The 13,370-nt window shown below is 44.0% G+C and overlaps 2 protein-coding genes across 18 annotated transcripts in view; one reads left to right on the forward strand and one right to left on the reverse strand.

Moving 5' to 3' along the window:
* The window catches only part of C2CD3 (C2 domain containing 3 centriole elongation regulator), a 50,997-nt gene extending 44,379 nt beyond the window's left edge, over nucleotides 1-6,618 (reverse strand). For all 10 annotated transcript variants that reach the window (XR_015704974.1, XR_015704976.1, XR_015704975.1 and 7 more), the window contains exons 1-7: nucleotides 6,489-6,618; nucleotides 6,099-6,359; nucleotides 5,031-5,188; nucleotides 4,126-4,325; nucleotides 3,471-3,688; nucleotides 2,471-2,603; nucleotides 1,144-1,272 (exon numbers count right to left, since the gene is read on the reverse strand). Coding sequence is in view for 7 of the 10 variants with exons in the window: in XM_087758504.1 (XP_087614630.1) it covers nucleotides 1,144-1,272; nucleotides 2,471-2,603; nucleotides 3,471-3,688; nucleotides 4,126-4,325; nucleotides 5,031-5,188; nucleotides 6,099-6,359; nucleotides 6,489-6,549 (1,160 nt within the window). In the remaining 3 variants the exon portion in view is untranslated. The remainder of the gene's footprint in view (nucleotides 1-1,143; nucleotides 1,273-2,470; nucleotides 2,604-3,470; nucleotides 3,689-4,125; nucleotides 4,326-5,030; nucleotides 5,189-6,098; nucleotides 6,360-6,488) is intronic.
* A 169-nt stretch (nucleotides 6,619-6,787) lies between these two features.
* The window catches only part of PPME1 (protein phosphatase methylesterase 1), a 33,752-nt gene continuing 27,169 nt past the window's right edge, over nucleotides 6,788-13,370 (forward strand). For 6 of the 8 annotated variants that reach the window (XR_015704668.1, XR_015704669.1, XR_015704670.1 and 3 more), the window contains exon 1: nucleotides 6,789-6,969. Coding sequence is in view for 2 of the 8 variants with exons in the window: in XM_087757131.1 (XP_087613257.1) it covers nucleotides 6,872-6,969 (98 nt within the window). In the remaining 6 variants the exon portion in view is untranslated. Of the gene's footprint in view, nucleotides 6,970-13,370 lie in introns of all 8 variants that reach the window. The other 2 variants (XR_015704673.1, XM_087757132.1) reach the window with 1 other exon arrangement.

The raw sequence follows: 13,370 nt of genomic DNA on the forward strand, positions 1-13,370 counted from the left end.
ACAATACTGCCCCTTCTATACCGGATTCGTGCTATATTGGCTCCAGATACAGCCACACTGTGCTTACCCAGCACTGTGCCCAACCTAACGCGTCTGTGACCCAACCTGATGGGTTATCCGGTGGTAACACCTCTGAACCCAATGTGAAAACAGCGCCTGTGAATATATATATCCACGGAATCACGGAACGGTTGAGGTCGGAAGGGACCTCTGGAGATCATCTGGTCCAACCCCTGCTCAAAGGCAGAGGATGCGAATAAGAAAATTGGCCAGTTGGATTTTGAATATCTCCAAAGCTGGAGATTCCACAACCTCTTTGGGCAACCTGTTCCAGTGCTTGATGACCCTCATCATAAAAGATATCTATTAATATCCACCTATAATATTTATCTGTAAGTACTTTATAACTTTCAGAATGCTTCAAGATATCAGTAATGCTTAAGGACAGTTTAATAAAAAATAAATACAAACTATGTCTGAGTAGGTAAATACAAGTATCTTTAGAAGGTGGTTGGAGCAAGTCGGGTTTTGTTTGGTTTAAGGGTTTTCTAGCTGTGCTGTGAGTTCAAAACCATTTTATGATCTGCAAACACTTCAGTGTCATCCAGTGATAAACTGCAGGGAAAAATTAAGTGCAGGGCACAAGACCGACATTTTGAACCATATCTGACAGGGAAGCTGTATGTTTCATAGCCCCGATTTGGATAACGACAACCTAAGCATCATTTATAGTCTTGCTCCTCCTCACAAAATGAGAGAAAAAGGTCGATTTCATATTTGGAGAAAGATTAAAAATAACTATTGGTTCTCTCTATTTTTCATTTACAGACTGCAAGTTCTTCAAAGAAACACTGTATTTGTTTTATGTACTTAACATTTTAGGGCACAACAGTTACAACTATAAAATAATTTAATCGTATCAAAGATTGTGGTTAATCTTTCTGACATAATTTTTACATCAAGAGACTTGGAGCTGTCTGGGTTGTCACACATTAAAGTTGAGGTGTAAAACACCTCCATCGCTTGCCCATACGGGTTACGTTTCCAGAAATGTGGAGAACTCGAAGAGTCGAGAGGTGTTTTTCAGTATAAAGTGCTGAAATAAGGCCAATTTTGCAGTAACCCCCAGCGCATTACACTCACCTGCCCAACAGCAACTGTATTGCTCTCTCTTCAGAGTTTAGGTCAAATTCCTGACCTGAAACTTCAGATGCGAAGAGATGGGGATCTTCAGGAGTGGGGACAAACTTTGAGTTCAAGCCTTTTGGGCTCCTGGATAACAGCGATTCCAGCACAGAGAGCAGTAAAAGGAAAAAGAAAGATATTAAGGCACATTCAAGATTAATCCATCAAGGATAAAAAAATCAAAGGTTATGTCCAGCCTTCTCCAGTTTGTAGCTTAATCTCCAGATACACCAAAACTTTCTGCAACCCTGGCTGCTGCAAGTCACATCCAAAATCTTATAGTTTGCAATGTGCCATAGAATCATAGAATCATTTAAGTTGGAAAAGACCTGTAAGATCATCAAGTCCAACCGTAGATCATCAAGTCCAACCCTAAAGGTTGGCCCGATCCTGCAGTTTAAGCACAGCTGATGCAAACGAGAAGAGAGAGGGCCTGCGAAAGACAAGCAAGATGTTTATAAATGATGTTCTCTCAGTTTTTCCTGGCAAGTCCAAAATCATCTGCTTTTAAACAAATTGGAATAATTTGAGCAGAAATAATTTAAATTGTGTTTGCAATAGCATCATTGACTATCAAAGACAATGACGTTATTTTCTGGTTTATAGTGGAACAAAAGACATTGTTAACCTTTTTCCAAAAATAAGGAATTAAAGTTTCTCCTGTAAGAACCACGCATTTCTCTTAATACCTCTAAATTTCAATTTCACTGAATTGAGAACATTTACTGAGCCTAGTGCTAAACAAAGTTGGAGTCAGAAGTTGAAAAGGCACAAACGCTTGGTTTTTTTTAATCTGCTAAGATCATATGGAAGAAGATAATGACTACTAATTCTGAGAACACAGTTATAGATGCAACTTTTCATGGGTATTTTGGCACCAAGAGATGCAAACTAGAATATGCAAAAGTACTCAGTTTATGTCACTAATTACTTACATTTGTTTGAAAACCTGTTCTCCGAGATCCAGTAACATTTAATTTGCTATGTTCCTTATGATACTCTTATTCCTTATCAACATTTAACATTTCCTTATCAAATAACTGTACTAAATACAAATACACTGCGAAACAAAATTAAAATCCATGGCTTAAATCAAAGCTTACTACATGATGATTAAAATCAATTCACAAAATGTACGCTTTTATTCACAAGTAGAAATTAATTTCCCATTTGAACGAGAATCCTAAAATACATCACGTGCATCTCAGTATTTGAAGTTTTCCTGGTAAGGTCTCAAAATTTATGGTTTGAAACTTCATATGACTTCCCCCTTCTCCAAGCTCACTTTGCTGGTGCTTTGAAATCATCTCTCTCTATAAAAGGAGACACGTCATTCAGTTCAATCTCCATGTCCGGGCTAGACTTCATTGCAGAAACAACCATGGCATCACGGAGTTTATTGCCTTGATCCAAAAGAGCTGAGAAATAAGCAGAAGGATTAAATCTCAGCATTCAAATGCAACTGAAAAGCAACGTCTAAACACAATAAATGTGCCAGCTACAGTCAAGAAACTTCTGTTTTCTGCTGTTATAAAGAGATCTCGACATATGGGAGATTAAGCGCATGCTGTACACCATAAAACAGAGAGCACAGCTGGAGTGAGAGAGAGTAATCCTCTATCAGTCTCCCGCTCAGAGCCGTACAAATAACTCATCTGCACGCACCGAGTCAGGCGTTAGAGGGGCATTATTAAGATACAGCAGCAAGATTAATTCATGGAAGAGTAGCTTGTCACCTTAGGATGTCTCAACAGCAGTCTAATTTTAGGTCTTTTCTGTAAATACAAAAAATAACTCAAAAGACAACACATATGGAAATGTGCCCTACTTTGATGCTCATTTGAATCCAGTCTGTGATCTAAAAGGGATGCTAACTGGCAGGCGATGGAAAAGAAATCATTTTCCATCTGAAAATGCCAATGGCATAGAAACCCTCCCAAGACCTACCTGAATGTGAGTGGCACCTTTGATGGACATCTTGGAAGACGTGTCAATGCTTAAACTGCCTGTGAAGTTGAGCTTCCTTTTGTTTTACCCCTCCATGTCAGAGCTCATGCTAGGACAGCATGTTTTGCCTGATCTGGATACGCAAGCCACCTTCTAACAAGACTAAATCAGCAGTTTTTAAGTAAAGACCTTTTTGTTATAATTTTGTTTGAAATAATACAGTGAGAGCACGCGAAGCATCGCTTTTCCGTAAGTCTTCATCTCTAGACAGGCACCTGAAATATTATCAAGAGCTATTTGTTGTGAAATCTAAAAGATGATGCCAATTGTACACAAACCTGAAAGCAGGTCTTTTGTAGCTGGGTTATGCAAAGAGAGCACCCGCACGTTTCTTCTAGCGGGTGCTTCAGGATCAGTGCTGGTGGGAAACGACACTTGCTGATCTGAAGGATTCGCTTTCAAACATTCATCTGGTAAAATCAGACGGCGATGAGAAGCAGAAAAAGCGTCCTTTATGTTTTCAGAGTTCTCTTGAAAGAGCAAACGGTGCTTTCCTCTATTGAAAAATGAAACATTATTTCAGTAACAACTAAAGTGGAGCAGTAAAGGGATTCAAACCTCTTCAAATTCTCCCTAGCAGTGCAGCTGCCCCCCTTCAACACACGCTCCGAAAAGAAACGCGACACGTTATTTTAATGACTCCTCATCTTCCACTCGTACCATCAGGGACCAACTCAAGCTGTAAATAAAAAGTTTGTGGCACCTCTTGTGTCAACCAGCATAGCTTGAACTAAGTCAACAGAGGATGTAAATTTATATCAGATGAGAAACTGTCCCTGTAAGCTCTGCAAAGCTGAATGTTCTGGATTTCATACAAAACACACGTTCAAAAAGATCAAGTATTCCATAACTCACGAGTGTATAGCCATTACTTAAAAGAAAGTGTGTGAACTGCAAATAAACCAGGTTTTTGTCACGGGGAAAAAAAGATACCTGGGAGTTGTGGCTCTGCTACTGTTAACAGACTCTTGGTCAGCAATAGTCACCCGTGTTTGCCTCGACTGCTGTGATGGAGCAAGAAACGGGGGCTTGCTGCTTCCCTGAGCAGGAGCAAGATCCAAACTTGCATCTGTGGTTGGGATAGAGCTGCTGGTGTCATACGATTCCGGCAGAGGTTCTAGAACCAGTGAGACCTGAGAGACAGATTGTGAAAATAGTATTGCGTTCTTTTCTTAATCAAGTGCAACACACACTCCATTCAATTTTACATTTCACGCTACGGAAAACTGTTGCTTTTAGATACAAAGTAATATTTATATAAATATTATATATTATAAATATTTATATTTATTTATAAAATTATTTCTATAACATAAATATATAAAATATATTTATATATGAATATATAAAATAATTTATTTATAAAAATATTTATATCATAAATAAAACTGACATATTTCCAACTACTTATTTCACATTCCATGTTTTCAAATCCCAGGCCACTATCTTTCAGCATAAATTGTCCAGAGCCAGGGCTGCAAAACAGAACACCACCTTCTTAACCCCGGATTTCAAAATCTTCTACAATTTCAGCCCACTGAGGCTGTGGAGAAGTGTTAGAACTGAGTATCCATTTTTAAATCCATTGTTAAAACTCACTCTCAGCGGAGAGCCTACAAATTTTCTTTACCAAGCTGAACTACCAATGCCACACATCCTTCTAAACAAAACAGAGTCAACACCGTCAGTATTCGTTTTTCATTTGCTACCTTCGTTCACGAATGCCTCAGACAGAGACCAGGTCTGCAGCGCACATAGCGCAGCTTGATCCTGGCACCTGATCATACTGGTGTTACAGCAATACAATTTATAATAAAGAACAAAGACGTAAGGGCTACCTGCAGCTCTCCTAGTTTATCAGATGTTGGTGAAACTACGGTGAAAAACCCACTGATCGGATGGCTGGGAGAGAGCTGGGACAGTCTGGTGATTTGCACTCTGCCAATCGGAAGATGGTCAAGTTTGGTCATTACCTCCAGGACAAGCACACCCATATCTGCGAGAATTAGGAACAGCTTCGATTCATTCTCACACAACACGGTCACGATTAAACACAATTAAAACTTTTCTGTTAAAATGACAGATGCTAGAGGTTAACATAATGTCGTATCATGAAATTATGATAATGAGGCAGCAGGTAAACAAGTGTTATACTGATAATAAATTATGATCAATAAGTACAAGATTACCACAAAAGGACTACTTATGATGGGACAAGGCATAACGGTTTTAAACTGAAAGAGGGTAGATTTAGATTAGATATAAGGAAGAAATTCTTCACGCTGAGGGTGGTGAGACACTGGCCCAGGTTGCCCAGAGAGGTGGGAGATGCCCCATCCCTGGAAACATTCAAGGCCAGGCTGGACGGGGCTGTGAGCACCCTGATCTGGTGGGAGCTGTCCCTGCCCGTGGCTGCGGGTTGGACTTGATGATCTTTGAAGGTCTGTTCCAACCCAAACCATTCTGTGATTCTATGAGTAGCAATAGCAGGCACAGGTTTTACAGACAGACTCTAGACATCAGGCTTGCATTAATTTCCTGCAGACCTTTCAGTAAATTAAGTCCCTTAATAATGTTACAAGCTCATCTGTGTATCTTTTTATTCTTCACACCCTTAGAACACTGAAACGCATCTTTAATATGGTATCTATAACACCAAAAGTCACCTCATCTTGAAACTGTGGAGACCACAGAAGACTTCAATAGTTTGCAGACCTGAGCACTAAACCTGACTACTAGAGAGACTGATGTCAGCAATTCCAGGCTGAGATCAAAAGCCTCCCGAATCAGGAAAACGACCTAAAAAGCCATAAGTGAAAACAGGACTGGGGTTACTCGGTGGGTAAATAACAGCTCCGCCTCCGCAGAGGCCCTGAGCTGCCTGACCCAGGGCGAAGCGGCTCTACCTGTCAGGTAGGCAGCGAACTGCCTGGGCCCACAGCGGACAGCGTAGCGGGCGGTGGTTTTTCCCGCCGGCTGGCCCGGCCGGGAGGCGGGCTGGAAGATGGTGCCGTCGGAGGTCTCTCCCCACCACCTCAGGCGGACGAGGACGGCGGGCGGCTTGGGGACCGTCCATAGGACTCGGGAGACGGTGCAGCGAAGGAAGCAGCGCAGCGGGCCCTCTACGAGCGGCGGCAGGCTGGTGGAAGCGGGGATGTCGCCGGTACCTGCGGGGACGAGGGACCGAGCGGCGTCAGACGCAAACCACGGGCTGAGGCGCGCTCCCAACCGTCGCCGCCGCTTTTCCTCCCCGTCCCACCTCACGGACCCTTCTTTCCCGCCCGGGAGCGGCCCACCTCCCCTCCGCCGGGAGCCCCCCGCCGGCGGGGCGAGCACCCTCGGCCTCCTCTGCCGCATCCCGCCTCGCCTCAGGCCTCCCGGCAACCGCCGCCTCGGAGGGAGAGCGCCGAGCCGCACTTCCGGGACTACAACTCCCATCGTGCACCGCGGCACCGCAGCACGCTGCGGAGGCGCGGACTACATTTCCCAGAAGGCCACGGGAGCGAGCGACGGGTGCCGGCGGCGGCGGCGGACCGCGTTACCCGTGGTGCCGCGCGGCGGCGCTGTGAGGGGAGGTCGCTTCCGGTGGGGCGGCGCGGAGCGGGGGTTGGTGGTGGCGGCCGAGGTTTGGGGGGGGTTCGTGGTGTGTCCTTGCGTGTTGGGCTCCTCGTTCGTCGTTATGTCGGCCCTGGAGAAGCAGCTGCACCTGGGCCGCCTCCCGCCGCGGCCTCCTTTGCCCGGTGGTGGCGGCCAGTCCGGCTCCAAGATGCGTATGGGGTAGGTGGGGGAGGGCAGGGGGCGGCTGAGGGGACCGGGGGGGCGGGTGAAGGGGAAAGAGGCCAATGGCGGTGGGGGAAGGATGCTTGGTGCTGGGGGGTTGAGGGATGCTCGTTGCTGTGGACCTGGGGGTCTCGCTGGCAGTTTGCGGGGGGGGGGCTCGTTACTGGGGGGGCTCTGGAGGGAGGGGGTGGTCGTTACTGGGGGGTCTAGAGGGAGGGATGCTCGTTATCGGGGGGTTTAGGGGCAGGAGGTCCTTTTTGCTGGAAGCTGGCAGCAGAGGGGAGAGGGTCCAGGCAGGTTGGGGGGCCCTGTGCGAAGAGGGGTGCTCAGCCCTGAGTGGAGCTGGGGGTGCGTTTTGGGGGATGGGTTACTTGTTGCTGGGGGGGATCAGGGGCTGGGGTGTTTGGTGCTGGGGTATTTGAGGTGGGGGGGCTGTGGGAGAGGGACCTTTGGGGGGGGGATGCTTGTTCCTGGGGGAGTTGGCAAGGAAAAGGAGAAAAGCAGGTGCTGTTCGCTGGGGGATTAGGGTGAGGGGACCTTTGTGCAGGGGTGGCAGCCCGATGGAGGTGGCCAGCAGCATGGTGGCTCTCCCTGGATGGTGACACGATGCGAGAGGCCAGCAAAGCCCTGGGCTGGCCCTGCTGTGTGCTGGATTGCTTACCAGTGCCCCAGGAGAGCAGCGCCTGGACCGGGCTTCTCCAGCCGCCTCTCCCTGGCAAGGAGGCAGGCAAAGGCATTACTGCATGATGAGTATCCCCAGTGCTGGGGGAAGGTGGCTGGCATTGCTCTTCAGCAGCCCTTTTCCCTGAGTCCTTTTCCCATCTGTGTTTGAAGGGAGGGTCTAATACGTCGTGATTTATCTAGGTGGCACCTCAAAGTCGGTGAAAGCATGGCTGGGGGAGACAGATATATTTAAATGTTATTTCTCAGCAGCAGACACTTATGTGAAGCTGTAGAGTAGGTGAGCTCTGCCAAGTGACTTAAGTCCTTGCTTCGGATGATGAGAAATCTGGGATAGTCCGGTACAGATGTCAAATCTTTTAGGCAAGAGTGAGAACATGTTTTGGAAGCTGTGAGAGAAGATTGACCAGTGTCTAGCTGTGTGGATGGCAATGAAAAAGGACTGCCTGGACAAGAACAACCTCAGCAAAAGCTTTATTCTCTAGTGATGAGTCAGAGGGAGAAAATGGGTTGCAAATGGGATGGCTTTGAAGGGAATTTAGTAGTAACCTTTGAAGGGAATTTAGTAACCTCCAAAGGTGTGAGGGAAAAGCTTGTCTTCCAAGCAGGTACCTAGTTGTGGTTAAAGGAGAGCAAGATGATCTTGCAGCAGGGTTCTGGCTAGATTGTAGGGAGGGAAGTTATAGTTGCAGGGTGAAGCAAAGGAAGCCGGCAATAATGGTGGGGACTTGAGCTCAGGAGAGGTGCGGTCTCAGGAAGCTGAACAGAATGCTTTGGCAGCCCTCTGCAAAAGTATAGATTTAAGCAGAATGGCGGAAACATGGAGATTTTATTAAATCTAGAGAAAAGGCGTTTTCAGGGCTGTATGAATTTTCGTACATCGATGGTGGTTGAAAGTATGAAATCTGAGGTCTGGATTGTGACAAAGACCAGGGGTTGATCCTCTGGAGGAACGCCAGCCTCCGCGCGAGAGCCAGCCTCTGCGAGGTCCAGGTGTGTGCTGCACGGCTCCTGCACGATATGAAGTGCTCTATTTGGAGGATAAAAATATCCTACAATTCCTACAGGAAATCTCCTTTGCCTTGATGCATGAAATCAGATAACTAAAAGAAATAATGAAAAAGACAGCTACTCTGCCGTGACTGAAATAAACTGTTTAGGTATTTATGGATGGGAGAGGACTATTTCTCCTCTCCTTTAAAGCATAGTTTTGAAACATTTATTTCACATCTTGTTCTTTATATTTGGATAGATATAATACAGTTGATGTAGTTAGTATATGAACTAATGCTAACAAATCTTCAAATACTTATTTCTTTTAAGATTATTAATTTATTGTTAATTATTAATTATTTTAAAGCTAAGCTTCATGTAAGTGTTTAATGGCATAGCTTTGAGTTATAAAAAGTTATATTTAAGGATTAATTTGTACTGTTAGTATAGAAATAGGCATAGAAATTAGAAAGAAGCAGTTTTGAATGACTTTCAGGACTGCTGTCTGCTCTCCTGTATCTCTCGGTGATCTGAAACTGAGAGCTGGGACTCGTGGGCTCTGTTTCCTGATATTGTGTTGAACCATGGGGTTATGAGCAAGTCACTAAACCACTGCTTTACCCATTTGTGTTGTGGAGAGGCTTGTATTTCACAGGAGTGTGCTGAAGGTTACGTGGTACATACAAGGCTAGATTTAATGTTAAATATATTATTTAATTATGCTGGCTCTGTTCAGAAGAGAGTTAACCAAGCAAACCCTTATGCTGTACAAAGTCTGCCAAACACACAATTTTCCTGTTTTAGGTGAAGAAATAAAGTTTTTCTTTCTTCCTCTTGTTTTATCCTGTTTAACTTAAGAGTCTCATCCCTTGCAGTTATTTTGTGTAATTTTGAATGTACTTTATACTGCTTTCACGCATTGTAAACTTTGACAGCACCCCATCTAATTCTTTCCATACAGCAGTGTGTACGCTGATGGCACTGTGAACAAACACCATGACACATTGCTTGTTCAGTTAGGTATTCCTACTTTAACAATAAATATAAAAACTGCCAACATTAGTGTTAAAGTGGCCTTAAACAGGATGAAAATCAATTTGCAGTTTGTCTTGCTGTTGGTGTCAACTTCTATCGGCTATTTCCTGAAGGCAGGTGTCTCCGTGTTAAATAAAAAGTAAAAAATTAATTTCCTGCAAGATAGGGTGATCCACACTCTGCTGCGAGACCTCAGAGTCACGAAGCTGAAGGAGCTGATGTGTTTTTCATGTGCCTCTAATTGGCTGTGTTCTTGCAAAACGATGCCATGCTGCGGGACGTATTTTCCGCGTCAGTGTTGTCGTTTCTGAAAATCCATCCTCGTGATAATTTTTATTAGAAAAATAGACAAAAGTAAAGGCTATTAAGTTACTAACTTAATGAGGTGGTGACAAAATCCCCATGATATTTGATGCTTCGCTTACTCATCGCAGGTAAACAAACAAATTACATTTGAGCATTTCCAGGGATTTTTTAAATGGATTTTATGATGTATGCCTGTGGGGTGTTTTTGCAGTTCGGTAATATTTATGCTCATGCAGTGCTCGTTAGGAGCAATCCTATATAGTAATTTATATAATGCTTCCTATCTGGTCAATCTTCGGAAGGTTTTTGAACGTTCTCTGTTAGGAAAATGATTATGAAGGGAAGTTTGTTTTCTATTGTTCTATAATGCTATAAACCTCTTTTTTTCCCTTTCAAAAAGTACCAATATGAAATCTGGTGTTGCGGTTAAGGATCAAGAATTACCCCGTCCTTCCCCTTCGAAGCAGCAGGGAATAGTTCATAATCGCGTTGTAGTTGCATGGAGCAGTCGTATTTTTGGTTTACTGCTCTGTAAACATCGAGTAAATCCCTTTACGGGCGATGTTCCCGTTGTGTGAGGCGCTGCACGTCTGACACAGGAATGGCATCATCCGGAGGTACTTGCGACTTAAGCATAAAAAGGAGACAAGAAGTGGAATACGGAGACAGCAAAGTACAAGTAATGGTGAGGTGAAGCTGTCGTGCTGTAGACGCTTTTATGGCGGTGTTGCAAAGGAAGGCAGATCTGGCAAGGTGCTGAGGTGGCTTTTTAAACAGGGTGGGTAGCGTGGTGCATCGGAGAGCTCCAGCGTTGCTCTGAAGATGGAGCGTGGGTCACGGATGCTGGTTTTAGTGGTGCAGCAGGCCCTGTGGCTCAGACTTTTAGTCAACGCTTTCAAATGCCAGAAGTGCATGGAATTGAATTTGTCAACCTATTTGTGCGATTGTATCGTTTGCTTGTCTCTCGTTGCTGCTGAAGCTCGCAGGAGATAAGGGCGGCTGGATGTCAGCGTTGTCTAGACCTTTGCTTCTGAACCTGATCCGTCTATAGGCTCAGTACTTGGTTCCTTTAACCTTTTCTTCTTCCCCCAAGATCTCTGATCTCTCCTCATCTTAAGCTGCGTTTTGATTTTTGGACAACAGTGCCCAAAACTGGATGTGGAACTTCAACAGAAGCTTTCACACACCTGTGAACCGGAAAGATTATTTCATCTGCGTTTGTAGACGATAACTTCATTCATACGTCTCGGCAGAACTGGGGTTTTTTTGGTGGTATGACTCTGTCCCCCTGTTCAGGTTGTTTGCTACAGTTCTGCTGTGTGGCTGCTTGCATCTTCTCTGCATTCGTGCAAAGTATTTCTACCCAGGCTTAACTTAGGTTTAGCCGAGTTTAGCCTTAGCAGGATGCAGTTCAATACAAACAAGTGCAAGACTCCGTAGTCAGGCCACCGAAAAAGAGTGTCATTAATTATACAGAGAAAAATGAGTGTGACTTATGGTGCTGGCAAATGTACAAGGCTATACTGAAATAGTCCTTTAAAATTCAAACTTCTGTGGGGAACAAAAATAATTAAACTTAGAGAAATGTTTGCTGTGTTAAGCATCTCGTGTTTATAAATTGGTTTTATTTCTGCGCTTTGAATTTCTTGAATTGGAAGCAGACCCGTTAAAATGGGTTTAAACTTAACATCCAACAGTGCAGGAAAGCTGATTTTTCCATGGCTAAATGCTTGGCTTCGTATGCACCAATCCTCTGACTAGCGTGTTGGGTACTCTCTTTTTTATTCTTTCTTTTTTTATCAACCAGGCAGGCCATGTTAATGTGACTGTATGGGGTGGTTGAAGGCAGCTCATAAGAAGCAGAGGGTGGAGCAAGCGATATTGCTGTAGGAAGACAGAAAAATAATTTACTGCAGCACTGGGATCTCTCAAGCTTCAGTCATCCTTGACTGGAAAGGCAAGTTACGGGGTAGGATGCTTTCTTCAAAACATCGGTTTCAAGCTTAGTCTGAGATTATTCGTTTTGCAAAGAAGCTTTTGCCATTTATATTGAGGACTTCTTAACCAAAATAAAGTCTTAGATCCTTTTGGTAATATGCCTTTAAAAGGTTAATCCATGTTTCAGTAGTTTCTAATAAAATGTCACCTATTACTGAATAATAAGTTAAAATAGACTTATTTCTCTTTCTTTTTCTTTTTTTTTTTTTTTTAAATTCTTTTTTGCCATTTTCCAGCACGATTGCTTCCTTATGTCTCTTTACTGGAGAATCTCATTGAGAAGTCAAAGTGGCTGAAGCAAGTAGCTGTCCTGTGCTCGTGGGACTGTCACACGGGGCCGAGCGCTCCGCTCCATCACTGTGACTCTTAGCTCTGCTTGCAGCTGCAGATTTCCACGCTTCCAGTTGTATATCAAAGTAATGACACGTGTGAAAATGCAAACAGTAGGGATGTTGAATCCTTGATCGTGTGGAACACGGATATTAATATTAAGTAAAACCACTGAATAGTTAAAATGGCTGCTGCAACGTAGTTTTGACTGGCTCTTGCGGTAGCACAAGATGTACGCTTAGAATTCCGTCGTATTTCACAGCACATCGCATTGATTTCTGCTACCTTGCTTCCTCTAAATTACAGCCCCCTCCCGTCTGCAGATACGCACGTGTGCGTGCGCTGTTCCAGCGACGCCTGCCTTTGCTAGCGTAGCGCTCTCCTGCCTGCATTTAAGGAAGACGGTGCCTCTCTTCGACTCAAGCAGTACCTGAAAATCACACCACTGAGAGGAACTTGAAGTTTGTTTTTCAATGTCCTTTTATTTTAAGGAGCGAATTTGTCGAAGGTTGTGTTTGAAATTGCCTGCATATTGAAAGTGATTCGTTTGAATCACTCGGTTGAAATGGAAATAAAATGTAACTTTATGGTCAGAGTTCTTCAGGGAAATCAAATAACGGAGTTTGCAAAATCGCTTGTGAAGCAAAAGGACTGAGACCCCCAGAAGCAGCTCCTCACGGCTGTAACAGCTGGTGCACGTGTTTATTTTGTCTTAGCTTATTTTGTCTTAAGTTTTTCCCCACTTTGCTTACAGAACTAGCTTATTCAAAGTTGAGGATCCGGGTGGGATTTGGAAACGAAGAACAACTTGCTATTCTTTTCCAATGTGTGAATAAAAATGATGTATGATCTCCTAGATCTTTTAGTTATCTGGAAGGCCTTGATTGGGTCTGATCTGTGTAATTCGATCATGACAGCTCCAACTAATTTCTCCCTTTTTACAATTCCCCCCCCCCCCCCCCGAAACTTTTAAAATAAAGAAACATTTTATGTATTCAGTATCTCTAAGGCAGAGCTTAAAATACCGTCCTTGTCAATTTTTAGAATTTTTAAAT

The sequence above is a fragment of the Nipponia nippon genome, unplaced genomic scaffold (genome assembly GCF_047370975.1).
Source record: "Nipponia nippon isolate SJK-2023a ecotype South Korea unplaced genomic scaffold, ASM4737097v1 scaffold_2, whole genome shotgun sequence".
NCBI classification, from domain to species: domain Eukaryota; kingdom Metazoa; phylum Chordata; class Aves; order Pelecaniformes; family Threskiornithidae; genus Nipponia; species Nipponia nippon.